This window comes from Mesoplodon bidens (genome assembly GCF_964165515.1).
Source record: "Mesoplodon bidens genome assembly, chromosome: 8".
NCBI classification, from domain to species: domain Eukaryota; kingdom Metazoa; phylum Chordata; class Mammalia; order Artiodactyla; family Ziphiidae; genus Mesoplodon; species Mesoplodon bidens.
Genome location: NC_138165.1, coordinates 29,535,357 through 29,562,955, shown reverse-complemented (window position 1 = coordinate 29,562,955; position 27,599 = coordinate 29,535,357). Strand labels below are relative to the sequence as shown.

The following is a 27,599-nucleotide window of genomic DNA, read 5'->3' as shown; positions in this document are numbered from 1 at the left end:
AGCATTTGGTTTGGAAGTTCTGGCCAACAAGACAGCTACTCAGACACCAGTGATGAGAGCACAGCCTCCCTCTCCCAGGAATGCCCCAATCTCTTCAGCCAAGGGGACATCTGTAGAAAGTTACAACTGATGGGGTGTCGGATGAAGGGGATATTCAGCCAAAGCAGCTGTATCAGCCAGGATTGGTAACAATGACAAAACTCACATCCGGCATTATTATGAGACAATTGCTTCTAGATAGCTGTGAGGCACTGTTGTCCTTTCATTCTGACTGTCTGTGAGTTGGCTTCCTCCTCAGCCAAGAGCCCACTGGAATCACTAGGAATCTGGCATCAGCTCCAAGGATGAGTGGAAATAGCCATTCAAAATAACAAACTCAGCAAAGCCATCCTGCCCTTATTCCATCCCTAAGGCTTCAGGTCTCAGTCTCTAACAAGCAGAAAGAGTTCCAGCAGTTGCTTAAATTTACTCAGTCATTAAGGCTGAAAAAGAGGTAAACCTTCAAACAAGAAGACAGATCTTGGTTGGTTGGTTTGAAGAAGGAAGTGGTTGGTTTGAAGAAGGAAGCGCTGAAGTCTAGAGTTTCCAGTTCATGACTCTCCGAGGTCTGGTTTCCTGACAGAAGTTGCTGAAATGAGTCTCCTGTTATGCTGCAGGCACAGTGGGACCTACTTAACTTCTGCAGAGATGCTCAAGTTCTTCCAAGAGCACCAGACAAGTGAGTGAAAAGGTGAAAATTAATTAATACTACAAAGGATTCTCTGTTCTCCCAGAGTGCAGCAAACATTTTCCTTTATTAGTTCATTTCAAGGACATAAGAGGTTCTACAAATGGTTGAATTCTGACTGTAATGTAATTACTTTCCCACAAATGTCATTCCAACCCAAGGCTCTTCCTTGAAGAAGGAGGTTATTAATTCTTCCACATCAGTTTGCCTCTCATGCATGTATCTGATAACAAACCTACTTAAGGTTCTTATTTAGGTATCGTCCAAAATGTCTGGCTCTGGTCCCTGAAGTTCTAGAAGGTATAGAAGAGCAGATCAAAGCTAACAGCTGTATTAACTCAAACCCAAAGATTAAACAGGGGAGTCAAATTTCCAATCTGTTCAGACAACATAGCCTCCTAAAAACACAACATGTGGATTGTTCCTCCTCAAAACAATACCATAAAGAAACATGTTTCATCTCAACTGCTTTGCTGGCAGAATGTAAGTCTGTCCCATTTCTTCACAAAATGAACAGCGCTGCCATACTGAAAGTTCACTTTGGAATCCAGACCTCTGTTGGCAAGAATGCTCTCCTAGATAAAATATAAAATCTTGACCTTGGGGCTTCCCCAAAATTTTCATGGTACACATAGAATATAGGAAGTGATGATGTTTATATGACACAATGGGGAAGCAGAGGTAGTTGCTGAGGCTACAGGAAGCCCGGGCATCACCCAGCTGCCCCTGAGGCTGAGTGTGCCTATAATCTGGGACAGTTTAACTCATGTGCCATGGTGAGCAGAGGGGAGCTCTGGCCAGGAAAATAGAATAGGCAAGAGGAGAATGAGGCTAAACTTACCTTCCAACCCAGTCCACTGCTAATCCATCTGGCTGCACTATGTATTTCAGATCCAGGTTAACTTCCTTCACAGGATTATTGCTGCCAGATTCAAAGTTGGGGATGTAGGCACGTTTGATAGCACCAAAATTAGAGCCGTGCCCTAGCACAGTGTAATATAAAATACCTGCGGAGGCAAGACACACAGGTCAGTCTCCTGTTAGGAACACCAGGTAAGGGAGGAAATGGGTCTAATCAGGTGAAGTACTGTTCATTCATTGACACCTCTACCTCATCGGCGTTCCTATAATACTAATAATTCAATTTAACCAGTACAATCAAACCTCAAAATCTATCATACTTGAGCTATTAGCTACAAATGCTTCAATTGATAACTTATTGACACTTAGTCCTCTCTATTTGAAGGTAGTCCATTAAAATATATTTCAGCCTATTTACCCCCATTAGGATCAGGTTCTAGTTTCCAAAACAGAACATATAGATAAACCAGGGGCAAATTGTTAAGAGTTTGAGTCCATACTAGCAATAAAGGAGCTGTGTAGATGAGAAGTCTTATTTTATGTATAGACTAAAGGATATTGGACAGCAGGCATTTAAAAAAGCATAGGAAGAAGGAGACGCCAGAGGGAGGGGATATGGGGATATATGTATACATATAGCTGATTCACTTTGTTATACAGCAGAAACTAACACAACATTGTAAAGCAATTATACTCCAATAAAGATGTTAAAAAAAAAAAGCATAGGAAGACGGTGACTTTCAAGGCACATACTTCCCTAGGTATGAACCATTCTTTTTTATTTTTTAAGATTTTTTTTGATGTGGACCACTTTTAAAGTCTTTACTGAATTTATTATGATACTGCTTCTGTTTTATGTTTTGGTTTTTTGGCCGCGAGGCATGTGGGATCTTAGCTCCCTGACCAGGGATCAAACCCATATCCTCTGCACTGGAAAGCGAAGTCTTAACCACTGGACCGCCAGGGAAGTCCCTGAACCATTCTTGAAAAGTTCATTGTATTGTATAAAGAAATGTGAAAACACAACAGCAATAAATCTTACATAGTTAGTTTGCAAAGCATTTTCATATCCGTCATCTCACCTGGTTTTCAAAACAACTCTCAGAGGAAGGCAGGCCGAACAAGATTACTGCTTTTATTTTACAGATAAGAAATGGAGATCCAGAGAATTGTTACAATTATTTAAGGTCATAAAGCTAGTAGATGAGGGAGACAGGCATAGAACGCAAGTTTTCCTGCCCCACTACCGTCTCCCACACGCCATACAGAGCCATGAGAGACTCCGCAGTAAGCCTCATTCATTTTTCCTTCATTGAACACCCACCACACACACTGTACTAGATGCTGGGTCAGATGCCAGGCATGTAGAGATGAATTCAATTCAATCTCTGTCTCCAAAGAGTACACAGTTAAGATGTAGGGAGAAAAATACGTGGACAATTAGCTATAACTCAACATAACATGTGCTTTAGTAGAAGCACGTATAAAATGCTACAGGCTCACAGAACTGTGCCAGGAGGGATTATCAAAGACATCAGAAGGGAGGTGACTTTGAACTGGGTCTTTGAGTAGAAATTTTCCAAGCGTACAACGGTGGGGAAGGCAAGGGCAAAGACAAGGAGATAGTAAACAATGGGACATGAGGTGATCCTGAAAGGATAGTCCCCAGAAATGGGAGAAGGTTCAGTGAGAAGGTGGGAGACACTGGCTGGGACGCACGGCCACAGCTAAATTGTCTGGAGCACGCTGGGTGGGGGGAGCATCCTCTTCCACTCAGGCAACAACATTCACTCATTAGAAATAAATTCCCCGAAGTTCAACACTTTATAATTCAATGTATTCAACTGCTATCAATGACCGATGCCACAGTTATACTCACTGAGGCCTGTGCCTTCTGGATCCCAATCATAATCCATAGCCTGAATGCGTTCCTGGTCTTCAAGGTACTCTGAGAACTTCTCAGATGAGAGATTGTATTTTCGAATTCGCACGTTTTCAGGCAGTAGCAGCAAAGGAGGGTAACCTGTAAATAAATGAAGGGCTGATTAATCTGTTTGAATGCTACCTGAACTTTTGTTTATGACAGTAGGATATAAAACAGCAGATATCCTCCCTGCCCTTAAAAAACAAAACAAAACAAAACAAAAAAGGAATTTTTCTAAAAATTGATCTCTGTTCATGAATAGAGCGGACCATCAACTGGGTTGCAAAATCTGTGACTGTCGACATCCCTGTCTCCATTTCAGGTAGAAAGCTAACATTTCTGTTAGGGATATTATCAGTTCTTTATCTTTGGGCAACAGTTTAAAGCTAAGCCAAGACTGAGACCCCTGGATAGCTACTTCTTTTTCACTGATTTTTTTTTTCACTGACAGTAAGACCAGATTGTAGACATTCAGTCTCACAGAAGAAATACAATATGTAGAGTCATACTAAAAGTTTACCCTGAAGTCCTCATTTCCCATTCTTTACTGACAGATTTTAGTGATTCTTTTAGCAGGCAATCAGCTCTGTGACCCAATTTAGCTTCTAGCTAATGACAAAAAGCAGCTTGTTCTTGGTTAAAAAAAATTTTTTTTTACTTAAAGCAGCTATGTAAATGGTGACTCATTCCAAGATGCACTGCCTAGAATGTTTAAAATTTAATTTACTTTCATAATGTCACTCGAATCTAACTTAAGTAACTTCTGAAAGTTCATTTTATGTATTTGCTTTATCCTGACATAATGTTTTATATAAATATTCTAATTTATTTCAGTCATCTCGTTAGTTAAGAGTTAAACATTTTCTAATTTGCTGCTTAATCACCACACCAACTGTTCAAATGCCTTTACTCTAGATTTCCTTCAGTGTCAAAAATGCTTGGAGGGTAAAATATTTAAGTATGCTAGTCAAATGTATGCTTTAAAAGCCCAATTTGTATGAAGAAATTGAACAGCCATTTTACCCTTCATTTGCAAAATAAAAATGCTATTTTCTTATCAAGTCCTTAAACTCATTTACAAACTTTAAATTCAAATCTATAAGATCATAAAGACCCCTTAACTGAGATATGCTGATTTAGATCAGACCTCTGGAAATCTGGACTATGATACTTCTGACTTTTATTGTCATTTCTATCTCGTATTTATTACTGCTTTCACTCAGGCCTGATTCTCAAATATTGGCATTAACCTAAAATGTAGAGCTAATCACTGAAGTCGCAAATAAGCCAGATGCTTTCTGTCTGTGATCAGTAGTCCATGAACAATAAAAAGACATTTCTCAACAGAATGTCCCTGATTTGCCCCAACTGACTGTGACCCATTGAATGGAATGCTTTTTGTGACCCGCTTTGGATTACTGGGCCTCAAACCTTGACCTCAGTGGACTGGGAGATTTTGGTGACCACCATCCTACAGGGAAGCACTTGTTGTTTGAATCCTCTGGAGAGTGACATCTTGTCCACTTTTTGAAGTTTTTATCCAGGTGGACCAGAGGCTAAATCCAGAATAATATGTAACCCCTGACTCTTGTTTTAACTCCTAGGTATTTGTTGGGGGGTGGTAGTTAGTGTTTTAATTTGGCAGGGGAGGAGAGAGGAGAAGAGGGTGGATGGGTGTTGGAAGAGAAGTAGCTGGTGAATTTACAAACTAAGACTCTAAAGTTTATTTCCTGGTATACTGTACTCATCAGCATTGCTGGGTACATCAGTTAATCCCGAGGTCAACCATCCTACCGTCAGCTGCACACCGTCCTCCGTGGCTGTCAGTCACAGACCTGAACCCTTCGGCGCAGGAACACTCGTAACTTCCTTTGGTGTTAAGGCAGTTCTGGGGACAAGCCCCAAATTGTTCACATTCGTTGATGTCTGTAGGCAAAATAAAACCAAGTGGGCAACATCTGCTCCCATCCATTCCTCAGAGACCCTGCTTCTGTTTCAATACATATTCACGAGCAATAAGGATGAGAAGAGTGCAGATGAACATAAGCAATGATGCCAGTGTTTGTGGAACACTGACCAAGTTTCAGACAGTGTTTCACATGCTTTTCATGTTTTTTCCTCATTTAATCTTCCAACAAGCCTCTCTGAGGTAGGGACTATTATTGAACCCAAAGTCCCAAAGACCATATTTAAACAGAAGCAGTCTGACTCTGTACAACAGCAGAACAAGATTTTCCCTTTGCGGAAGCAGGTGTTGTGCTGTTGATGTTTGGTACCACTTCCCTCCTGCTAATTGGCTTCAGAAAGGGAAGTCATTGATTGGTTTTTTCAATTGAGTTCTTAAGCTTCAGCCCTTAAAAGAACTATTCTAATCATCTGAGTATGGCACATCATGAGATAGGAACAGTAAATTCAAATGATCAAATACACCTAAAATCATACTTGATATTTACCATTCTTGATAAGCTCCCTTAGGACTCCACACCTGGGAACTCATTTCTGTCTGACATAAGGAGGTATGTAATAAATACGTGTTGTTTGAAGAAAGTAAGGCTTGTGTTGTATAGCTGATTCACTTTGTTATACAGCAGAAACTAACACAACATTGTAAAGCAATTATACTCCAATAAAGATGTTAAAAAGAAAAAAAGAAAAAAAAGAAAATTTGATCTCAGACACTGGTACAGTAAGTAGCCATCATCACTCAGGTCTTCATTAATCATATCAATTTCACAGACATTACTGAAGATGAGCTACAGCCCAATGCTCTGCAAGGCACCAGTAAGATAGCCTGGGGAAAAAGCAACTGGCATCCTTGAGTCATGGTCCTAGCTCATGAGCTAGGACCATGAGCTTAGCCCCATGAAGGGAATTAAACCATGTTTAGTAAAAGGGAATGAATGGAGAATCTAAAAAGTACAAGGTTCTCCCTAATAGGAAGTGGAGGAAATATACTCCACCTTCACAGGAGTTTCTGTCGAAACTATTGGCTTCGAACCCAGGTCTACAGGAGCAGATGAATCCTCCTTCACTTAATTGGGTACAGTTGTGTTCACATAGATTTTCAGCACATGACCTTTCTTTTCCTGTATCTGAAAAACAAAATCCCAGCATTACAAATGAAAAGTACAAAGCACATCAGCCACAAATGAACAGTCAAGTGGTATATCAGAAGAACACCTACAGGTAGCCAATTATAGAACATCTTGAGATGACCCCTTTCCATAAGCTTTGCAGAGTATCAGAGACCTCTGTATAGGGATATCTGATAATGGCTTGAAAACCATTTGTACAAATACATGTAATGTTAGATCCTTGAGGCAATTTTCCGATTATACTCAGCACCGCCAGGCTCATTCTCAGAGCATCCAGTTCTGGACAGAATCACAGCCAGGGACTCTTTACAACTGTAACCACCTGCTCCACTATCTTTTTTTTTTTTCGGTATGCGGGCCTCTCACTGTCGTGGCCTCTCCCGTTGCGGAGCACAGGCTCTGGACGCGCAGGCTCAGCGGCCATGGCTCACGGGCCCAGCTGCTCCGCGGCATGTGGGATCCTCCCGGACCGGGGCACGAACCCGTGTCCCCTGCATCGGCAGGCGTACTCCCAACCACTGCGCCACCAGGGAAGCCCTCCACTATCTTAATATTATATAATTATATTTATATATAAATAATGTTTATATATAAATAGATACATCTCAATTGTGTGTATACATGTTTATATATACACACATGTATAAATAAAAGACACTGATACAGGTATCTCCTGACTCAATTCTTTTAAATAAAAATAGATTTATATCTATTTGTCTTCTATAGTAGGCAATGAAGTGAACTTAGCCACTTCTCAGGGTCCCTTAAGGCAGGGGTGCCCCACCCTCAGGCCACAGACCACTACCAGTCCGCAGCCTGTTAGGAACAGGGACGCACAGCAGGCAGTGAGTGGCGGGCGAGCGAGTGAAGCTTCATCTGAGGCTCCCCATCGCTCCCCATCGCTCGCATTACCGCCTGAACCATCACCCCACCCCCAGCTCCCATCCGTGGAAAAATTGTCTTCCTGGTGCCAAAAGATTGGGGACCGCTGCTTTAAGGTACAACGACTATGAGTGTATGTGGTCTGAATAAACGAAAAACATTCAGTTTCAAAAACACAAAATAAAGCACAATGACCTTCAATGGAGTGCTGCCCTTGGATTTCATACTTAAAAGCTTTATACTTGAACCTCTTATAATAAAGGTCTAGTCTGAGCTCTTAACAATGACACAGTGCTAAATAAGTCTGTTCAGATTTTCTATTTCTTCCTGAGGCAGTTTTAGCATTTTTTGTCTAAGAATTTATCCATTTCACCTAAGTTGTCTAATGCGTTGGCATGAAGTTTCTCATAGCATTTCTCTATTACCTTTTAAATTTCTGTAAGGTTGGTAAGTAATGTCTCCACAGCATTACTCAATAAATGTGACCCTATTTTTATCAACATGAATAGCCTTGAGCCAGTCACATAACCTCTCTGAGTCTCAAGTACATCATGAGGCTCTGTGATTTCCTCCCCAGTTCTAAAATCTATAATGTGATTAGGGATCCCAGGAGGTAAAAATTTCTGGACCAAGTGTTCCCTTGAATGAGTTATACTCTTGTGAAACATGAGTCTTTAACAAGAGCAGAACTCTATAACATTATGAGATTCATCCTCAAATGTCAAGACCTTCCTGTAACTTTTTTCATTTGAAAACAATCACCATTTTAATTCATAATACAAGAGATCTCTCCCAACCCAGATATATGATACTCTATTTCGGAAGTAGACACTCTATTTTCCATTTTATGAAGAAGGAATAAGAACTACCAGACAGAGGAATAGCAGGTCAATCTATCTCTGTAATCATATAAATAATATTTGCAACCTGAGGTTAACTTCTTTTCTTTATCCCTCAATGGTATGAGAAAAATATTAATGTCTTTCCTTTCATGATTTTAAAATATTTTTAAAAAAGAAAACAGGGCTTCCCTGGTGGCGCAGTGGTTGAGAGTCCGCCTGCCGATGCAGGTTCGTGCCCCGGTCCGGGAAGATACCACATGCCGTGGAGCGGCTGGGCCCGTGAGCCATGGCCGCTGAGCCTGCCCATCCGGAGCCTGTGCTCCGCAACGGGAGAGGCCACAACAGTGAGAGGCCCACGTACCGCAAAAAAAAAGAAAGAAAGAAAGAAAGAAAGAAAACATATGTCCAAAACACTTCAGTGATCCTGTTTAAAAGAAAAGGAGGAGGAAGAGGAGAAGAAAGGAAAAGAAAAGGAAAGCAAGTGGATTAGCAGCATCCAAGAACTGGTGTTTTAAATAAGAATTCTATGTCTTAGTCAAATTAGCCCACTGCAGTAAGACTGAATTCCATATCACAAATCCACTTAATATCTGAAAAGAAATGCTGCTTCCATACCATATTAATGCCTGTGATATCTATTTCCTTTAAATAAACCCTGCTTTTAATTAAATGTCATTTGAATTAAAAGTACTGCAGTTAATTTTAAGGCTTTTAATTGGCACAGGTAACTAAAAGAGAAACCAATGTTTGACCTAAGCCTAACTTGGAAATAGTCCAAAGTCCTGGAACCATTCACATATCAGTCTCTAGGCAGCAGAACCCAAATCTACCTTTGGGTTTTACAAATTCCATCATGTTTATGCTTTTTAAATATTTAATCAAGTCACAATATTATGTCAAAAACTCCAGACCCCATTGAGAAAGTGTGTGAAACAAGTGGCAAATCAACTCAATATGGCTGATTCTTCATCTTCTTGTGTAACCCCCACAGGAGAAAATTTGCCAGGAAATCTTTGGGGTGCCTCAGAAAAAGGTGATTAAAGCCCACAAAATTGAAAGCACGTGGAGCTAACTAAGGTGACTAAGTCCAGACTCGTAGGGTTTGAAGAACTCCCTCCTTTTTCCTAAGAAGAAATCGAGGCCTGACGAAGTCAGTATATACTCAAAGTGGCACAGCTAGTTGCAGAGGAACTAGAAGCCGGCTCTTCCAGACTGCAGTCCCAGGACTGTTCAAATTCTGCCTCTGCCACTCTGTGTGACCTCAAGCAAGTTACTTAAGCTCTTTGAGCTTTATTATATAGTTAGACATAATAGCAGTAATCCCCTGGAGCTATCTTGAGTGACAAATTAGAGAATGTATATGAAAGCATTTCATACATGCTATAAAGGACTACCAAAGTGCGAATTATTAGCATGTCCTTCCAAGATTTCCATCACAATATTAAGCTAGAATCATCCCTGATTGCATACATCATCCTTTCCCTACACAAAATCCTCTCTTAAAAATAAGTGGTCCTTCCAAGGTCCCCTGTGACATTTCCATTCTTACCAGCCATTCTTTCCCTATGTGCCAAAGATACTGCATTTGGCTTAAGATGAAAAAATGTACAAACTAAGAAACAAAATTAATAGCTTTAAGGTGCTGAGAGGCACCTAATGAACTGGGAACAGGATATGCCCTGCAGTTAAACAGATCAGAGTTCAAATCCTGACTCAGTTTCTTAATGACAGGAAGACATAGCCAATTTATTTAACCCGTAAGCTGGTTTCCTCACTTGTTTAAAAGACAGAGACAGAGAGACAGACAATACCTAACTCATAGGATTGTTACAGGGATGAAATGAGATAATCCATGTACTGTTTAGCACAATGTCTGGTATAGAATAAGTGTTCAATAACAGGTAGCTACGGGCTTGACTGCAGTTCAGAACACAATGTGTAAATTAAAGAGAAACACGGTTATCGTCTACTTTATGTTATTGCATGCTTCCAGTAGGTTAACCTGAGTTACTACAATGAAGTATAAAAATAAGTATTTACTTACTGCATCCCGTCTCATCAAAATGGTCACCACAGTCATTGACATCATCGCATACCAGGTGCTGTGAAATGCAATGTCCATTGCTACACTTAAATTCATCTTCTGTACAAGGTCTAGGAGTCGGTTCTACACCTAAAATTTAAGAATAAGGAAAAGTCAAAACTTTTTCTTCTGTGAAACACGACGTTTCCTTCGGTGGCAGAGGCAGTATTTCCACAAATAAGCTCGTGCGCTTCCCTACAACTCCTCATCTCCCTTGCAGTTAGGTTGGGACCATGTGTCTAGGTCAGGCCAATGGACTATGAGTTGGAGGTGACACGTGTCACTTCTGAGCTGAAGCTATTAAAGCCTATGTGCCTCCCTGCTCAGCAACCCAGGGACCATGTGCATCAGTTGGCCTCGCGTCAAGATGGAAAAGGGCGTGCAGCCTGCACTGGCCTTTATGTGAGTGAGAAATAAGCCTTTGCTACGTCACACCACTGAGAGTTTGAGATTTGTTGGTTGAGGTCACTAGTATTAATTACCCTAAATGATATAGAAGTAGGGCACTTCCATAACAAAACCTAAAATATTCGGCATTGGCGTCAGTCAGGAGGCAGGCACCGAGGAAAGTGATCCCAAAGGAGGGAAAGATGGAGGCCTGTGTTACGCAGCGGCAAAGTATTCGTAAAGTTGTCACCTTGGAAAAACTGGAAGGCGGACCACATGTTCACTGAACTTGTCAATCTGGGCAAAGAGGTTAGAAAATGGAATGTCAGTAATGTGCACGGGTTGCCATTACCTGAGTTTGGCAAGAAAGCGATAAGCTCGGGGAAGAACTAGCTGATTTACAAGCAGAAATCAAAGAAAATAAAGTCCAGAAATTTGCAGTTTGCAGAGAACCTACTGCATTTAGATGACACAAGACTTTGAAGTTTAAAAAGGACCAGTCAAATCTCTTAGTTGAATTAAATGAATGCCCATCTACTTTTCTGGCCTGAATATAACGGACAAAGGTGCATGAGGGAAACAAAGCAAAGAAATGCAACAAATTCAAGAACTGTGTCTCAAAAAAAAAAAAAAACCCCAAACCAAAACAAACAAAAACACTGAGTAAGGTTATTGACACTTAGAACTAACTGGAAGCAAGCAGATCAAAAGCCTGCTCGGTTTCCAAAACATACGACCAAATAAACCAAAACACTGTGACTGAGGTGACAAAACTCTTGGGACCCCAACCTTCTACAAGCAGGGAGTGGCTGGGAAAGCTGTAGTGCCCCTAAGGAGGGCATTCTCCCCTGTTCCCTCTTCCTTTGAAGAGGGATATAGACAAGCAACCACTCCCAAAGGGCGGAGGCAGAGACAATGAGGAAAAATGGGCATAGCAGAGTCGACCTCATCAATAAATCTCTTCCATTCCCCACTATATAAGGGCCTTCACAATGTCTGCACAGGGTAAACATACAATTTACTCTCCAAGTCAATATGCTTGTGAGAGGGAAAGGAGCTCTATTAACAATTCCACTAGGGCAACAGACGTAAATCAGGACTGTCCTGGGCCAACATGTGCCACCGTAGCCCAGTGGCATTTCAGAATTGCTACAGAACAGGGATGGCAATGAGTCTCTCATTCTTTCTTTCCCAATGAGGATGTTTACTTCCATTATGCTCCCCCTGTTCTACCACTATCTACTGGGGGCAGGAGACACAAATAAAACTAGTCTCTTAGTTTATGGGTCTCCAGACCAAGAGGAAACACATCTGGAATTGATGGCATGACTAGTGCCTGTTCCCTGGAGCTCCTGGATTTCATTTACTGGGACGGACTCTGGGTTATGTCCCTGGGGGAGGGGTTAAGAGTGTTCTATGCATGGAAAGAAAAGTGCACAGGGAATTTTAGTGACACCAGGGTAAATTGTGGTAGAAACAAATGGTGTTCACTAAATATCCATGCACTTCCCTGCATTTCCCAGTCCCCCTTGCAGTTAGATTGGGACCACGTGACTACTGCCAACCAACGGACTGTGAGCACGCGTGACACCTGTCACTTCCAGGCCCAGGAAGTTAGGAATCTGTCTCCTCCATTTCTCTCTTCTCCTGCCTCAGCAACCTTGAAGACTATGTGTTCCAGATGGCATAATTACAGGATGGAGGGAGCTGCCTGACCTTCATCAAACTTTAGTCCTCTGTTGTTTTAAGCTATTGAAATGTTGCAGTTCACCTACTGTGATGGCTAGCAGTGATTCCTCTAACATCCTGCTCCATGAGAAGAATTTTAGTTTACTACCCCTTTTTTTCCACTCTGGGATTTGACCACATGCTACAAATGTCTGGCTCCACTGAAAAATGGCATGATTGATAGGGGAAATGGAAAAAGAAGGAAAGGGGTAAACCTGCTCCAATTTTTTTTTTTTTTTTTTTTGCAGTACGCGGGCCTCTCACTGTTGTGCCCTCTCCCGTTGCGGAGCACCGGCTCCAGACGCGCAGGCTCAGCGGCCATGGCTCACGGGCCCAGCCGCTCCGTGGCATGTGGGATCTTCCTGGACCGGGGCACGAACCTGTGTCCCCTGCATCGGCAGGCGGACTCCCAACCACTGCACCACCAGGGAAGCCCTGCTCCAATTTTTTAGAAAGGTTTTATTTCTGGGTTTTCATTCCTTTGTGCTATGCTTCAAACAAACATATTAACAATGTTATAACCACAGGTTCATCTCTGCCCCAAAAAGGTGAGGGAGAGGGAGGGTACAAACTTGAACATGGCAATAGTATCAAAGTGCCCCTGACACCCAGTCCCCGGGATGGCCATCTGGGATAGCAGCTGACAGCAAGCATTCTAAGCCCACATCAATATAAGGAATAGAAAATAGAAAAGTTAAGCATTTATCTACATTTTCCCAGATAATATCCTTTTAGGAAAAAAAGTAATTCGACTCAGGAGAAATAATTTTCCTCACTGACTTTTTCTAGGTAAACTGAATTGCCCAGAAAATTAATCAACTCTCTCCTTCAATGGACAGATTTAAAACCGTCTCAAAATGTAAAAGCACAGATTTTTCAATATCTAAAATATTAAATGCAGCCAGTTTGAAACTTATCTCTTAAAATAATCTATCATCTTTCTCTTCTGGGAAATGCATTTTCATTTTAAAGAAGGATATTAGATAAGCTCTGTGAACACCAGAGCTGCCTTATCTAGCATGATCTTTTCAGTGGGGCATTGAGAATTTCCCATGCCTAGATTGGCAATTAGAAACTCTAGGCTGAAGAGTGACCAAACCTCATCTTTGAAAAGAGAGAAACCATTAGTTTGTGAAGTGTGACTCAACCACTTTCTTAAGGAACTTGCCAACAACTGCTTCAAATGAAATAGGAAGAAGCAGGGAAGGGTTGCATCTGAGTGATGCATGTTTATAGGGTCTTGCAAACAATAATGTCCACGGAGATCTGCACTCACGGGTGCAGCTCAAGCCTCTACAGAACAAACTGAAATCCCTGAGGTATATTTTGCAAACTGCAGCAATTGGGGGCCCTTCTTTTTCCCTTCTCCTTTTTTTTTTTTTTTTTTTTTTTTTTGTGGTACATGGGCCTCTCACTGTTTCACTGTTGTGGCCTCTCCCGTTGCGGAGCACAGGCTCCAGACGCGCAGGCTCAGTGGCCATGGCTCACGGGCCCAGCCGCTCCACTGCATGTGGGATCCTCCCAGACCGGGGCACGAACCCGTGTCCCCTGCATCGGCAGGCGGACTCTCAAGCACTGCGCCACCAGGGAAGCCCTCCCTTCTCCCTTTTGACTTTTACTTACAGTTCTCCTTCTTCTCATCACTTCCATCTCCACAGTCATCCTCATGGTTGCACAGCTCGTGACGATAAATGCAGCGATTGTTGTCACACCGGAAACGGTGTGGTGAATCACAGGGAACACTCACTAAAACACAAGATGGAAAAGCAAAAGTACAGGTTAAGAGCAAAACATAAGGGTCAGTATCTGAAAACACTCCTGTGCCAGCGCCAGGCTTGCTTGATTCATCCCTTCATTGGCTTGTTCGATTAACCAATCGACAAATAGCTCTTGAGTGTCTAGTTGACACCGTGGCGCTGTGCCGGGCATCAGATTCAACTGGGAAAAAGAAAGACACAATCCTTATCCTCATGGGATGTTTATTCTAGCAGGAGAACAGACTTTCCAAATTAACCATTCAACTACAACTGTGATAAGAGCCACAAAGGCAACATGCTGTGAAAGCATCTACAGTGGAGATATGATATAGATCTGGGGGAGGAGGGGTCAGAAGAGGCTTCACATGGAAAAATTCTGAGTCAGGAAGGCAGGCTTCTGGACCTGAATAAAAGGTCTCTGGGCTGAAGCATGGAGTGAGGAGGACAATGGTGGCCAGGAGGCTGGAGAGGCCAGCAGGACCATACCTGAGCCAAGAGGCCACTGTTTGTCCCTCTGACTGGAGTTCTCATTGAGTCTCTAGAACACAAAGTCTTTTCATTAAAGTTTTACACCATGATGGACTTTCCTACCTGAATTCCCTCACTTATTGCACTTAAAGTTGATGCTTCATAAGCAAACCCTGACTCACTTTATTATCCAGAATTAGACCTCTGGCTAATGCTTGTGTCCCAGTGAGGAACCTACAGGTAGAACCCAGGTCCCTTGGTTGCTACAGGGAAACGGTCCTCTATGCATGTACCAGGACTTCAGTGAACTCAACACACATGTGTTCCTCTTTCCCATGGAGGACTTGGGCTGTTTGATTTTCCTTCTGCCTTGGTACCACAAACAGGGAGCAAGAGGAGAGACTTGTAATGAGGTTGGGGGGAAAAAATTCAGCTCTGAGGGCTTCCCTGGTGGCGCAGTGGTTGAGACTCCACTTGCCGATGCAGGGGACACGGGTTCGTGTCCCGGTCCGGGAAGATCCCACATGCCGCGGAGCGGCTGGGCCCGTGAGCCATGGCCCCTGAGCCTGCGCGTCCGGAGCCTGTGCTCCGCAACGGGAGAGGCCACAACAGTGAGAGGCCCACGTACCGCAAAAAAAAAAAAAAAAAAAAAAAAATTCAGCTCTGAGAACTGGTTCTTGGAAGTATCGTTAATAGAACTTTGCAAGAATTATTTGCTGTGAAAGGCAAATGCAACATTATAAAACAGTGTTGGTCACTTTTTCATGTGGCTATATGTCTCTGCCTCCGCAAAGTTTAATTTTACTAACTATGGGCACTTTATCTTTTAGAGGGAAGCAACTTCCTGAGGACTTCTTCTTTGAAAGTTACACATGCTTAAGATGTTTTTCAAGATTCATCAAGTGAAAAACAAAACAAAACATGGTTAGTTCCTTATACAAAACTAAGATATGGCAAGGAAATTGTTGGGATGCCACTGGGAAAATATAATGTACGCTAATTCAAAGTTCTCTGGGGGGAAGGAATACTCTGATATATCATTTTCTAGAGTCAAATCCCTGGGCTAAAAATGAATTGTTTTCAAAGGCCACAAAATGTTTAAAACTATGGGTGTTTGCCCAACTTTCTCATGTCCCAAGTAGAGAACTAAGCAGGAAGGCCAAGTGAAAGCACACTAATGCAGATGAATCTAGGAAACTGAATGGAAGAGGTGATGAGAACCTCAGAAGCAAGTTGCAGCTAAGTCAGACTAGGAGTTAACCAAGAGTTCCAGAAGTAATGTTTCTGAGAGTGTCTTCTCCTGTGTTGGGGGCTTTTACTTACATGAAATGCTTAAGCTTTAGCTTGCATCAGGATCACCTGGAGGGCTTATTAATGCAGAGAGTGTTAGGTCCCCCTGCCAGAGATTCAGATCGGGTAGATCTGGGGTGGGCCCATGAATCTGTATTTCTAACATGTTCCCAGGTAATACTGACTCTCCTAGTACAGAGGTGACACTCTGAGAACTACTGCCCTCAAGTCTCTCCAATGACTCAAAGCATGGAGCAAAATGACCAAAACAAACTCTATTTTCATTCACTTTGTTAAAATCAGTAGTTCTCAACAAGGAGACTAAACTAAAAGCTAAGGAGCTTTCTCAATATACATTTTGCCCAGGCCTGACACGTCCTTGGACATTCTGGTTCAATAGGTCTAAGCCTAGGGTGGGACCAGAGTGTGTGCTTTTGAAACACCTCTCCCCACGTGATTCTGATGGGTACCCAAATTAAGACTCACTGGTTTAAAAAATAAATAGAAGCAAGAGGGAAGAGATATGGGGATATATGTATACGTATAACTGACTCACTTTGTTATACAGCAGAAACTAACACACCATTGTAAAGCAATTATACTCCAATAAAGATGTTAAAAACAAAACAAAACAAAAAAAAAACCCCAATAAATGCTGGAGAGGGTGTGCAGAAAAGGCAACCCTATTGCACTGTTGGTGGGAATGTAAATTGATACAGCCACTATGGAGGACAGTATGGAGGTTCCTTAAGAAACTAAAAATAGAACTATCATACAACCCAGCAATCCCACTACTGGGCATATACCCTGAGAAAACCATAATTCAAAAAGAGTCGTGGGGCTTCCCTGGTGGTGCAGTGGTTGAGAGTCCGCCTGCTGATGCAGGGGACACGGGTTTGAGCCCTGGTCTGGGAAGATCCCACATGCCGCAGAGCGACTGGGCCCATGAGCCACAGCTACTGAGCCTGCACGTCTGGAGCCTGTGCTCGGCAACAAGAGAGGCCGCGACAGTGAGAGGCCCGCACACCGCGATGAAGAGTGGCCCCCACTTGCCACAACTGGAGAAAGCCCTTGCACAGAAATGAAGACCCAACACAGCAAAAATAAATAAATTAATTAAAATCAGTTGATGATAATCTATAAAAAAAAAAAAGAGTCGTGTACCAAAATGTTCATTGCAGCTCTATTTACAATAGCCAGGACATAGAAGCAACCTAAGTGTCCATCAACAGATGAATGGATAAAGAAGATGTGGCACATATATACAATGGAATATTACTCAGCCATAAAAAGAAACGAAACTGAGTTATTTGTAGCGAGGTGGATGCACCTAGAGTCTGTCATACAGAGTGAAGTAAGTCAGAAAGAGAAAAACAAATACCGTATGCTAACACATATATATGAAATCTAAGAAAAAAAAAAAGGTCATGAAGAACCTAGGGGTAAGATGAGAATAAAGACACAGACTTACTAGAGCATGGACTTGAGGATATGGGGAGGGGGAAGGGGAAGCTGGGACAAAGTGAGAGAGTGGCATGGACATATATACACTACCAAACGTAAAATAGGTAGCTAGTGGGAAGCAGCCACATAGCACAGGGAGATCAGCTCGGTGCTTTGTGACCACCTAGAGGGGTGGGAGGGAGGGAGACGCAAGAGGGAAGAGATATGGGAACATATGTATATGTATAACTGATTCACTTTGTTGTAAAGCAGAAAATAGCACACTATTGTAAAGCAATTATACTCCAATAAAGATGTTTAAAAAAACACAAAAAGATGTTTAAATAAATAAATATGCATCATACAACAGAAAAGAATTAGATGGGCTTGAATTATGATGTAACATAAAGTGACTAAGGACTAACTAGTTTTAAAATGTCCTAAAGGTGTTCTCTGAAGCTCTGGGGGTTTAGCAGAAGTACTCTGAGGGGCACTGAAAGTAGGATGGAGCAGGAGAGATGTACAGCCCCGCCCTACCTCAGACTTCAACCACAACGGATCTGCCGCTATTTATGCAAATTGCCTTTGAAGGCCACAAAATGTTTAACACTATGGATGCTTGCCCAACTTTCTCATGTTCCAAGTAGAGAACTAAGCAGGAAGGCCAAGTGAAAGCACACTAATGCAGATCATGTGTCCAGTACTCAAAAATTGTACAACCGCCCTCCTGGATCACATGTTCCACATAAAAATCATTGACAACACCACCCCCAGTCTCTCTCACTCACAGCACAGATGAAGTTCTTCATCGGAACCATCGCCACAGTCGTTATCACCATCACACTTCCAAGATGACTGGATACAAACATGATTTTTACATTCGAACATAGTAGCTGGGCAGTATGCCCCGTTGGGAAAGCGAGTGGCTGTTGGTGGGGAGGAGACATAGTCAAATTATTAGAAAAAGACACTTTTTGGAAAGCTATCCGGCTATTTCTCCTTTTCAGAAAGAGCTCTCCTAATGGAAAGAGTTCCATTATAGCCTGCTCTTCCTGATTCAGCCAGATGTTCTGTGGCTTTAAACTGTCTGAAATTCTGACGGAATGTTTCTTAAGGATAGACGACCAAGCCCAGTATTCAATGACATGAGTCCTTCTGTGGACAGCACTGCACTTTTTCATTATAGGCAACTGCAACCCTTCAGTGGTGTCAGCACTGGCTTTTCCTATCATCCATTTATACAGTCTCTTGGAAACCAGGTTTTAAGATGTGGCAACTGCATTACCAACAAAATCCATCATGAATAATCATCAACAGTTAATATTTATTCAGTGATTCAAAAAGACTAAAATGCAAATGATCATATTGGCATTATACTTTTAAACAATTTTATATGCCATTATTCAATTCAGAAAATGTTTAATGCTGGGACTTCGTTATGTTTGAATACCCTTTTATTCATTGCTTGAATATTCTTTTACCTGCCAAGTTTTTATCCAATAACGATTTGTAGAGTAGCTGATAACATATAAATACTTTCATTAGCACAGACACTTAATATATTCTCTATTTGAAATATTATTAATGAAATGCACTTGAATGTCTATGGTGAAATATATGGACATGGTGACTCAGGCCCCAGGTAAACTGATAATTATCAATGAATGCTGAATAGAAAATATCTATGGTCTTTTAATATGAGAAGTGGTGGCTGATGGGAAAGGTTGGGTCTAAACTGCCATATCCATACATTTCAGACCAACGGTGCCAAGGGTGTCTAGAAACTTACGACAAGTGGCTTCATCAGAGGCGTCGTGACAATCGGCAAACCCATCGCATTTCATTTGGTCAGGAACGCAGTGCCCACTGTCACACTGAAAATGTCCAGGATGGCAGGTCATCATCTCTGAAGAGAAAAGACTGTCATTTCCAGGATGCCTTGGCATTCTCAGACAACTGTTAGTTCCCTGGAGGGTAGTAAGTCTTCCATCACATTCCTATCCATACCCGGTGACTGGCTCACAACAAACCCATGCCTTGTGGTGAGCGAGTAAATAAACTCTCAAAGGTACACCTTCCCCGTTCAAAATATGGAGATGGAAGTAGCGATCTCTCCTCTATTGAATATCTCTAGCTCTTAAACTTTTCCTCAAAACCCTGAACTCCCCAACTTTTACTGCTTTGCATGCTGATTTTTCTCAGACTCAACCCTTAATCAGTAAGAGCTATAAAACTACTTGGGATTTATGATTCCTATTCTAACATCTGACCTCTACACCAGGGAGCTACAGCCGTATATATCTTAGGGCCACTTTCTGGAGAACAGTAGGAAGACCAATGTTTTTATTCGTTTATAAGGTCCATGCAGATTAAAGTCTGCTCCTAGCAGAGGTTTAAGTTAAAATGAGATTTTTAAAACTCTTTTGAGATTTTCCCCTATTATTATTGATCTAGACTGCTATAAGGTAATCATAAAGCATAGAAAATATATATAAAGCAGAAGGTACTGTAATGCTAAGGTTTATATATTACATAAATTACACAGAAGTCATTTAAGTCTAAAAAACCTTCCAAACACACATGTGAAGTCCCTACTTCCGACCAAGATGCTGACCCTAGTACAAGACTCTCTGGAAAGCTCCTTAAAGAGCTGTGACAGTTACCGCAGTCCCGCTCATCTGAGTTGTCCCCACAGTCATTGTTTTGGTCACAGATCCATCGAGAAGGAATGCAGCTCTGATCATCACACCGAAACTCGCTCTCTGTGCATTCCCGGGGGGCTGAAAAAGAAAGCCACATGGCCATCAGAGGGCACCAGGAATCATACGTAGGGGACAGGCTTATGGACTGGCCTAAGTGTCCTCTGTGCCTAACGCCCTCCTGTGTCCCAAGTCCCAGACTGTCCAGCCCCCCAAAATAGACTTTCTACCTTAATTGTAAGTCTGTAAAGAATGGACTTTGTCAAAAAGTTTGTCCAAAGGTGATTTAATCTTAAGATAATTTTTCATTTCCTGAAACTCCAGATAACCTCCTATAGGATTCAACATGAACTTTCTTATGAACAATAAAATGCCAATTGGATCGCCCTTTTGTGTAAGAAGTTTTTAGTAAATTGATAATTGCAGGTGTAATCAGCATCCTGATTCTCTCAACTGCCTATACCTTCTTACTTCCAAAAGGGGACTAAAGGCAGAATGTATTTCATGTTAGTTAATCTGAAATTGATATATATCATAAGGCAATGATATATTGTAAGTCACCTCAAGTTCTTCTTGAAAAAAAAAAAAACTTGAGTGTAAATAAATAAATAAGAGACAAAAGATATACTTTTGTATATAAATATTCTTCTCCCAGAGCTTGATTACGAGCAGCTGAGAAGGAGATGAAAAAGTAGTAATGTACCAGTCAGAAAACAAGAGATCAGGTAGCCGTCCTCCTACTCTTTGAGGATGAACGGCATAGACACTTGAATTACAGACAAAGAGCAGACATCACCACTCCAGTGGCACGTAAGGATGAAGGACCCTGAACACTCACTACAGTTTTCCTCATCTGAATGGTCTCCACAGTCATTGTGCCCATCACATCTCCAGCGAAGAGGGATGCAGTGGTGATTTGTACAGCGAAATTCCCCAGAAGGTTTGCATGTCAGCGACTCTGCAAAGCACAGTCATTGCAAATACTTCAGAAACCCATGGTCAAGAAATGTCGAAGTAGTACTGGCTTTCTTGTGAGATGGTCTGAGGCTTACGCCACCATATTCTCAAAGCTCCCAGAAAGAGGAAAGCCAGCCACATTCACTGTCAATATTCCTCTTTAGGCTAAACTGAATCTATCCTACTGTTAGAAACTAGATCCATTCTCTTTTGTAGAAACTGTTCAAAAAATGATTTGGTCCCTGGCTTGCAATTTGCAACGAAGGCCTGGAAAGGAAGATTAAGCGATGCCACCAGCAGACAAAACATGTCCATCACATTGTCTTTAGTTGATTACATTCAGTGTTCTTATTAAAATAACCCAATATCTTCCTTACCTCTCTTCCAACTAAACCTAACACACACACACACACAGAGACATTGTTTTCAAGTTAGAGTATATGCCTAATCTTGGCAAATTCCATTCATTCATTTGGCCTTTTGTCCATAAATGTTCTATGTTGCCAGACACAGAGGACGTGGAAAGTCAGAGGGAGATTCAGAATATGAAAATCTCCAAATAAGAAATATTCTGATTTTGAAATATCCTTTTTAGAGATAGATACCAAATCTTTTCTCTACTCCCCCTTTCATTCCTTTCAATCAATCTCTAAGATTCGACAGACCGTTTAAACTTGTCAAGCGTAAATAGGAATTCTGCATTTGGGAGAAATTACACAAATTCCTAATATCTTCACAAGGTCTTACCCAAGTATAGTATCCTTTGAGACACATTTCATTTAAGATGTATAAAGTAAACTCCCAATATCCCTGTAAAATGCTACAAAAATGTAACATGTTATTAGAGGCGAACAGAGGAAGGATGCTGTGGGAAATCCGCTCTCATCTCCTGCTAAGTTGTTTGTCCCTCCCTCCTCCCCCGCAGCCCCTCCCTACCACAGTCCTCCTCATCGCTGTTGTCCCGGCAGTCGTTGAAACCATTGCATACAGCCCACTGCAGGATGCAGCGGTAGTTTGTTTTACAGTCGAATTCCGTATAGTTGTCACAGCGGTAGGCAGGGCTCACTGAAAAGAGAGGAAGGGGCAAGGTCAGAACTGAAGTCTCGGTCCTGCCAGGAAACCAAAGACACCTTTCCATTGTCTTATTTAAGATGCGGTGCTGAGGAGTAATGGTGACCGTGTTACCAACCAAACGGACTCTGGCAACTGTGTCTCGTTTAGGTGTGATCCGTTCACCCAAAGCAGAAAGACAGAGTCCTTAAGTTTTCTCACCGTTTCATTACCACTCATTTATGTTGCAGTCAAACTTTGGGGGGAGTGGGGCGGGGTGGGGGGAAGAACTGGGTTTGAAGTAAAAAAAAAAAAAAAAAAAAACAGGTTGAAGTGTCAGCTCTGGCATGAAGTAGAAAAGTGACCAGCCACTTACCATGAAGCTCAGGTTACTCACTTGTAAAATGAGAGTTGGCAACACACACTTTCCCTACCTCACCATGTTTCTCTGAGGCTCAAAAGAGAAAGTGCTAGATAGACAAAGTGTAAGCTCTTGTTATCATATTCTGGACAGTTAGACATTCGTGTATGGAGAGCAGGAATCAGCCACTTGAGAACAGGGGGCGTGGTTCAACCCGCAGGCTGTGCGTGCGGCTCTCCTTTGCCTTGCGGTGCCGGAAGAGCCGCGGGCAAGAGCCAAGAGGGGGCACCCCATGGGGCTGCAGCAGGGGCTGCACACCCTCTTTCCATCCACACAGAGCTGCTCTTGGTCCCTGCTCCCGGTCAGGCCAGGTCCCTCTCACAGGAACTTACAGCATTCCTGAAGGGGCTCGTCTGAGTAGTCTCCGCAGTCATTGTCTACATCACACTTCCAGCTCTGAGGGATGCAGTGGCCATTGGCACACTTAAAATAGCCTGGCCGGCAGGTCCTGCTGGCACAGTGGGAACTGTCTTCGTCTGAGTTATCTCCGCAGTCGTCCTCCATGTCACACTGCCAGGATTCCGGGATGCAACGTTTGTTGGCGCACTGCCATTCGTTGGACTCACACTGGTGATGCTCTGCAAGTGAGGATATTTGGTTGGCAGCTTGGAAGGTGTCAGGAACAAAAGCTCCTAATTTACACTAATGGATCCCGGAGAACTCGATTATAATTTCTTCTTAGAGGACTTATGCCCTAATGCACTTATTATTAACCAGTACCACTACATGAGCAGTTAGTCCTTGGACTATTATTCTTAAATATCTTTTTCTTGCATGCAGAATTAGGGGATAAGGACTGAATCGCTGACAACCTACTAAATTCACCTTCTCCTGTACCTGTTGCCCTGATGGACAATGGTTTTCAAACTTTCTGTTTGTTGCTATTGTTTATGTGTTGATTTTGGTTTGGAGAGTTGTTTTTTTGGGTTTGAGTGGGGCTTTTTTATTTTTTTATTTTTTGGCTTTTTAAAAATGGAAATATAAATAAATATTACAACTGAGAGTCCCTGTTTAAAATGTGGGAATCCCTCATTTCGCCCTCAATGTTAGCTCTCAAAGGAGATTCTATGCACAGCATACAGTAAAGAACCATCAATATAGACAACTTAGTATCTACCTCAACCATCTTCCTTGTACAGACCTTGGGATTTTTTAAAACTTTATAAAAATAGATATAGGATGGACTCTGAGTTTTTTTTTCTGTAGGATTTTGGACCAGTTTTTGGATTATGACATTCAGAAAATCCCTACAGAACCATGGGCGATCAACTATAGAAGTGGGTAAAGAAGGTAGAAAGCAATTCAACACACCACAAAGAACAGAGTCTTCATCGGACCCATCAGGGCAATCCTGATGAGCATTGCATATGAAGTGTGGGCTGGTACAGTTGCCATCCATGCACTGGTACTGTCCTAACCGGCAGTAGCGCTGCGGGCAAGTGATGGGCTCATCGGAACCATCCAAGCAGTCTCTCTGCCCATCACATTTCCACCAGATAGGAATACACCTACACAGAGAAAACAGAGCACTTCTCCTAGCAAAACACCAAGTGGTTAGAAGAGCAGGCAACGACTATCCAGAGAGAAGAAGGCAAAATGGAATTCCAAGCAATGATACACATGAGTTCTCTCACGGCCCAAGAAGAGGATCAATTAAACCTTGGCTACTGTGGAATATTTTCAGAGAAAACATAATGAGGTGACATAGAACAGGTTTGTTAAGACCCAACACACACTGAAAAAATGCTTTGAGTATGATGATTAAATTCCTGCCATGACAAAGAGTGGAGTGTGTGTTTGGAGCTGTGGTTCTGGAAACAGGGATTGGTTGGGACTGTCAGCCAGAGGGATATATGACATTTGGGTACTGGCTGGAAAGCTGGAGACACTAACATTTGTTGAGAGCCTATGTCGTGACGGGTGTATGCTAGATTCTTAACCTAGGATACCTTATTCAATCGTCAAAATAATCTGCCACTGTATCTTAGATGTTATGATTTGCATTAACACCTCCTCTTGACCTCACTCTCTGACTCAGAGCCCCTAGTCATCAAGGCCTGTGGCCATTGTGAGGGAAATGATCTGTGACCATGTTTCATAACAAATACAAATCATCAAAAATGGATTTGAATGTGTGACCCTGGATCCTCTGGCATAGTCATCTAAGAAGCTAGGCCAGCATATGTTTGAAAAAGACAGAGAAATTCTATCACTCCTGAGGGCTATTTTTCAGTGTACACTTATATACATTCTTGGCCCTGAGACTTTGGACAATTCCTTAGAAATAAAAAAAAACACACAGTTCGCTTCCTTGCTACAGAAACAAAAACTTGCATGCATGGGCGTTTGGTTCACAAATTCCTTCTTTCATGGACGAAATTATCTGAAGTTAGAGAAAGTTGGACGGTTGGAGATCTAACTTTCCTGGTCGTGGTGCATCCCAAATGAGCCACGTTAATTAGCCAAAATCTTGGTTCATTGGAAAACTCCCATCCCCTGGAGCCTTGAAGTTCAATGTGTGTCCAAGGGCTGGAGAGGCAATGGGGAGAGGGAGAAGAGAGCCTTACATTTCACCGTTGGCACACAGGAATTGGGTGCTAGAGCACATGGGCAGGCACTGGGTGCTGTAACTATGCCGGACAGTATGGAAGTTATCTGGACACTCGCAAGTGAACCCACTGCCTCCTTCTTTGATGAGGCAGAGATGAGAACAGCCACCATTGTTGGTACTGCAGGGATTAGTCACTAGTGAAAGAAGGAAGAAAATATATGTTCATTCACTTAGAGTATCAAGCACAGACGCGCTGATTACCGGCCACATAAAACTCATCACCTCTTAGTAAAAAAAAAGTTATCCTAGATTCATACTTTGTGCAAAAGTTCATAAAGAGTACATATGGTAGAGTTGTTTTAGCAACCTTGTTGCTAGTACATAAAACTGATTTATGTGCTACCAGAAGTGAGGCTTACTCACTGGTGTTGGGCTAGAAAAAATGTGTCTCCCAAAGTTCTTGGAGAGCAGGTGGGAAATTTAGTTTCCATCCACGTGCCCACAATCTAAGTTAAAGTTTTAATTTTCAGCAGATGCTATATTCTCTCATCCTAAGGATATAGGCAACAGAAGTTGCACAAGAATCAGGTGGATGGATAAACTGAGCAACATCTATACTACTTTTCTGGGCCACAACTCAGAGGTAAAGATGAATTTGAACTTCTGCTAAATAATATGAAGAATATTAACTTCCAGAAAAAAATATTTTGCCAATTCTCATTTTTCCTAACTTCCAAGTTTATCGTATGTTTTAACAAGACACCACGACAAAGCAGGCCCACAAAATCCATTCTATCCCCAAAGAATACTCCAGAACTTGGCTAGATATCAAATGCAAACAGACATTTAATAAATGATGTTTTATAGTTACTATAACTTTCTTTTAAGCATTTCTTTTAAACTAATCATTTCAGTAGATTGATGTTGGTAAAGAAATGATTGTTATAAATACATCCATGTTATTATAATACATTTCTTAGGTGTTACAATTTATTGTGGCTATACAGGAAATGTCCTTATTTTTCAAAGGTGCTTTCTTAAGTATTTAGGGCTGAAATGTCAAAAGGCAACATAACAACTGTTGATTCTTATCAAAAAGAAAGCCCAGACTGATCTTTAAGAATAGAGCAGGTGTTATGAAAAAGAATTGTAAGCAGACTTTTCCAGGAATAGGGGAATAAACTCTAAAGATATTTCCATCCCCTCAACTCTTAGCATTTGCTTCGTAAAAAACATCAGCAAGTAACACCACTCCCAGTATAAATCATGATATTTATGCTTAAAAAACAAAAACAAGAATGGAATGCACAAGACCCTAAAGCAACTGTGCAAAAACTTCCAAATCACTTACTCACCAATTGGCTGCCTGTAGGGATGATACACACGGATGTCATATGGTCTGTGTGTTGTGTTCACCAGCGCCACCCTATTTGACCCATTGTATTTGTTTCCCTTTTCAACTGTCTTTGTGTTCCAATCTGTCCAATAAATGGTGTCTTCAAAAACAGTAATAGCAAAGGGGTGAGGCAGTGTCCCGGTTTCGTACACCGTGTGCCGATGGTAGCCATCCAAGTCAGAGTACCTGGAGTTGGAGGAAGGAAGAGTCACTCAGTGAAGATGATGCCCCTCCTCTAATGCCTTTAAGGATAGAGGCTGACAAATCAATGAATAAAGTTCTACCTTCTAGAGGTAACTGAAGTTCAGATCTTCCTCAAAACTTTTAGTCTTCAATTAAAACAAAAACTAAACTTTTTTTGGACTGAATGAAAGATGTAAAAGTTGCAAAAGCAAAGCCTTAAAAATAGGAATAACCTTTCTCAAGTGCTCATGGAACATTATCAAAGATAGATCATACCTTGGGTTACAAATCAAGCCTTGGTAAATTTAAGAAAATTGAAATCGTATCAAGTATCTTTTCCAACCACAACGCTATGAGACTAGATATCAATTACAGGAAAAAATCTGTAAAAAATACAAACACATGGAGGCTAAACAATACACTATTTAATAACCAAGATATCACTGAAGAAATCAAAGAGGAAATCAAAAAATACCTAGAAACAAATGACAATGAAAACACAATGACCCAAAACCTATGGGATGCAGCAAAAGCAGTTCTAAGAGGGAAGTTTATAGCAATACAATCCTACCTTAAGAAACAAGAAACATCTCAAATAAACAACCTAACCTTACAGAAAGAAGAACAAAAAAAACCCCAAAGTTAGCAGAAGGAAAGAAATCATAAAGATCAGATCAGAAATAAATGAAAAAGAAATGAAGGAAATGATAGCAAAGATCAATAAAACTAAAAGCTGGTTCTTTGAGAAGATATAAACAAAATTGATAAAACATTAGCCAGATTCAACAAGAAAAAAAGGAAGAAGACTCAAATCAATAGAATTAGAAATGAAAAAGGAGAAGTAACAACTGACAC

At 41.6% G+C, this 27,599-nt stretch overlaps 1 protein-coding gene across 1 annotated transcript in view; it reads right to left on the bottom strand.

The window, feature by feature from the left end:
* The window catches only part of LRP2 (LDL receptor related protein 2), a gene marked incomplete at its 5' end in the record, with an annotated part of 197,706 nt that overhangs the window by 15,734 nt on the left and 154,373 nt on the right, over positions 1–27,599 (bottom strand). Inside the window, 15 exons of the mRNA XM_081243139.1 lie at positions 1,569–1,734; positions 3,468–3,611; positions 5,307–5,438; positions 6,473–6,604; positions 10,376–10,504; positions 14,153–14,275; positions 18,276–18,413; positions 19,277–19,393; positions 20,151–20,267; positions 21,025–21,144; positions 22,080–22,208; positions 22,947–23,192; positions 23,926–24,122; positions 25,182–25,359; positions 26,521–26,747. Of these exons, the coding sequence (XP_081099265.1) occupies positions 1,569–1,734; positions 3,468–3,611; positions 5,307–5,438; positions 6,473–6,604; positions 10,376–10,504; positions 14,153–14,275; positions 18,276–18,413; positions 19,277–19,393; positions 20,151–20,267; positions 21,025–21,144; positions 22,080–22,208; positions 22,947–23,192; positions 23,926–24,122; positions 25,182–25,359; positions 26,521–26,747 (2,295 nt within the window). The remainder of the gene's footprint in view (positions 1–1,568; positions 1,735–3,467; positions 3,612–5,306; positions 5,439–6,472; positions 6,605–10,375; positions 10,505–14,152; positions 14,276–18,275; positions 18,414–19,276; positions 19,394–20,150; positions 20,268–21,024; positions 21,145–22,079; positions 22,209–22,946; positions 23,193–23,925; positions 24,123–25,181; positions 25,360–26,520; positions 26,748–27,599) is intronic.